This window comes from Anopheles aquasalis, chromosome 3, assembly GCF_943734665.1.
Source record: "Anopheles aquasalis chromosome 3, idAnoAquaMG_Q_19, whole genome shotgun sequence".
Lineage (NCBI taxonomy): Eukaryota > Metazoa > Arthropoda > Insecta > Diptera > Culicidae > Anopheles > Anopheles aquasalis.
In genome coordinates this window covers 36,720,881-36,724,425 of record NC_064878.1, presented here as the reverse complement: position 1 = coordinate 36,724,425, position 3,545 = coordinate 36,720,881, and the positions used below count along the sequence as shown (strand labels likewise).

Genomic DNA, 3,545 nt, shown 5'->3' with positions numbered 1-3,545 from the left:
TCACCACAAGTTTTCTCATTTTCCGCTCAATGAAACAATGTCACAAACTGCACATTGGGTGTACAGAATGTTCCTTTATTGCCGGGGTCAAGAATTGCTTTGGTCGCGTTGTTTTGGTAATCGGGACAGGGCTGAGGTTTTTTGTGGCTGTGGAGGATTCCTGATAGTAACCCTGGGCATTACCGTTCAACTGAAGCGACTATGAGAGACACGTTAAAATTGTTTATCAGATTTTGAGAGGCTCAACCACAAAAATCAAACAGGAACAAAAGCGGGTCACAGCGGGAATATTGACGCACTATGATATTGCGCGACTGTGGCCCGCTGAAGTTTTTATTCTTTGTAGAAGCCTGATATGAATGATATTAAACGCGATAGATGTACGAGGGTGGATCGAATACAAACGACTCTTCGCGTCTTATTGTCACAAAAAATGAAGAGAAAACGTTCCCGCTTTTTTGTTGTTGAGTTCTTTTGTCAGGAGTTTAAGAATCGAATTCAAGAATCAAGAATCTAAACATACGGCTCGTCCGTCCTTATATATGTAAAAAAAAAAGAATCAAGAATCAAGTTACTCGTAGTAGATTGCATTAAATCTACCGAAATCTTCAGGAGACCATCTTCAGGAGAAATCTTCAGGAGAAATGTCCAGTTCGAGGAAGACACAGTGTTGCGAGCATGACCATAACATGTTTTGGGGCGCAGATCCGCTGATGCTTTAGAACAGGTGCTGGCTTATTGAAAATGAAAGACATCATTCCACTACAGGACAATTAATGCACTACAGGACCATTAAAGCCAGTCTTGAGTGAGGAACAATTTACATATAAAAAAGGTACAATTTACATATATTTACGCCGCAAAAGAGGGGACCTATCGATAAGGAAGTGGTTCATCTTTATGAAAATGCTCGCTCCCTTATACTTGCAGGCTTGAAAAGGAATAATTTGGAGCATCCGAGGTGAGGAACATGCGAAAACCTTCTTTACAGTTTTGACCAATCTACCTGTGTCTTTCATGTGTTTGATCTTCTCAAAAAACCTTTGGAAGATAAAAGGGATCAACTGTGATGCTGAGATTGAATCCTTTTTTGCACAATTGGCTGCAAACAAGGATCTACATCTGTCTACGTGAAAAGAATTAAAAAAACTGCCAATCCGCCCGGAAAATATGTTTCGGAATCTGAAGAATAAACGCGTTTAAACTAAAAACAAGCTGACGAACCATTTGAGCGTGTATGAGGCCTTTAGAAGCAACTTGTGGCATTTTTATTATTTTTCCTATGCTAAACACTATCTTAAGTAACGGTACAGGAGATTGAACTTCATCTACATCAGGAGAGGGTAAACCGAATGACAGTGCGTCATGCGGGCTTTTCCCAGTGAACCTGGGCGCAAGTCATGGCAAGCGGATGCGTTCTGCGACATTGAACTTCACCACGGTTGCCGTTGTTCCACATTTCTGATAAGACTATCGTACAGTACGTCCTTGACGTTACCGGCAGCCAGGAAGTCCATATGGTTGAACGTGGCATTGGCTTGCTGGTTGAGGGTCACTAGGTTCGGTAGCGTTTCCGCCAGCAGCCGCACATCGACCGGGTGCACCAGTTCATCGGCAAGGCCGTAGTTAATGGCAACCGGTACGGTGACACGGCTGAGGTTATAGTTGGGCGGCACCTCACTACCGTACTGCTGGCGGTTCCGCTCGGGTCCATAGTCGAAGCGCCGGAAATGACCCGACATAACCTCCTGGCCAAAGTGGGACCACTGTTTGATGGAGGAACCGGCCGGCAGGTGGTTCAACACCATCGGGAACCCATGGGTACCGAAGTGTAGATACTTGTTGCTGGTCACCGCGTGCATCAACTCCAGGCAGAGCGAGTTGCGGATGAAATCTGGACACATTGCGCTCACCAGTTTCGTCCAATCCTTCGGGAACGGTTTCATCTCGAAGATTCCCATCGCTGCGAGTAGATACTGTGAGGATCGGAAAGAAAGGTGACAGCAAAGTAAACAGTTTAATGTCCTTGTTCTCAAACCAGATCAGTGGCGAATATTTACCGATGCCAGTGCTTCATGTTGGGCCAAAAATCGTAGAGGTGAATTTCTTAAATTCTCCATAAAGACAGCCGGAGCTAGGGCTTGCATGAGCTCAAACTTCCGATTGTACTCTGGCCGTTCCGCGTTGAGGACGAAAAAAATGGTCGTACCCTGGGAATGGCCCACGTAATGCAGCTTCGAGTGGCCCGTCTCGGTCAGCACATGATCGACCATCGCCGGTAGATCGTAGCGTCCGATTTCATCGAACGAAAAGTCCCAAAACTCACGCTCCTCCGGGGACAGGTGAGTGTGGTTGCGACTGTAGCGATTGCCACGGGCATTCCCCAGCCATACATCGTGCCCACGATCGGACAGCAGGTATGGAAGGGATTCTTGCGGTCCAATGAAGATCCAATCGGCTGACGATCCCATCAGTCCGTGCATCAGTAGCACCGGTAGGTGGGATGCGTTGGCTGGACCAAACTTTGGCGACGCTCGAAGTCGATGCAACTCAATGATGTAGCCATCCTCCGTTACGATATTGTGGACCTCGGTGGTATAGCCGTACTTGCTCGTAATTTGTGGCTGCAAAAGAATCAGGGAGAGGAACAGCTGTTTAGTTAATACCCAAAAAAAGGGATCCTCTGGGTTGTTGACACACCGCTCGGAGGAATGCATCTTCGGAATCAAAGATTATGTCCGAAAAACAACCGATCGCGCACAGGCTAAGGAGAGAGCAGATGGTTAGACTGTTAGGCTGCATCTTGTCTGTCGGTAGGACACTGTAGAGATGCTGAGGCAGTTTAATATATTTATACACCACTGCTCCAATGCGGGCTCCCTAGTGCTTGCGTTCTGAGCTGTTCTTGAGAACGTTCTCGATCAGCGCGAGATAATTTAGAAAGAGCGATGTCCCCTATTAGTATGCCCGGAACAAATGCTGGAAATGCCGTTTCAATCGTTCCGTTTATTTCAGACAGAACAGGCACGTCATACAATGTGACAGGCCGTTGATAATAATTAAAGGAATTTCTACTTTTCCTGCACCATTAGGTTGCGGAAGGAAGGTGGATTCCGTTGGCATCGGTTTGTGCACCATGGCCAAGGACTTTTCAAATTCAACGTGACTTACATTGTCTGTCGGATGAGGATGATGGAGGGCAAAGGTGTAGTGACCGACCGAGGGGTAGCCTTCAGCTTTCATCACAGTTTAATGGATTATCCTAAAAGGTGTGACGATTGTCAGCGGAAATAATTAATTGGATTTATTTTTATGAATTAATCTGCATTACTTTAGAAACTATTCTTCGTGGTGCTAGAGAAGCCACGTAGCTTAAGTCCTTTTTTAGACTGAATGGTATCTAAATGATAACCAACTAGGGGAAACAACGCTTCAAATGATCCATCTTCATCATCTCAATCAGAAATCCCATCGTTAACTCGCCGCTACCTGATTTTAATTCTTTATTTTCGGAATCACCACCTGTTAATCCTATTTTCCAGCAT

At 45.6% G+C, this 3,545-nt stretch overlaps 1 protein-coding gene across 1 annotated transcript; it reads right to left on the bottom strand.

Annotated features, from left to right (window-relative positions):
- Nucleotides 1-1,433: 1,433 nt before the first annotated feature.
- LOC126576617 (lipase 1-like) lies at nt 1,434-3,243 on the bottom strand. The gene is made up of 3 exons (XM_050237923.1): nt 3,172-3,243; nt 2,061-2,624; nt 1,434-1,976 (listed from the first exon to the last, which is right to left on the bottom strand). Exons 1-3 carry the CDS (start codon nt 3,241-3,243, stop codon nt 1,434-1,436), a joined length of 1,179 nt encoding a protein of 392 aa, XP_050093880.1.
- Between the last annotated feature and the right edge of the window lie 302 nt (nt 3,244-3,545).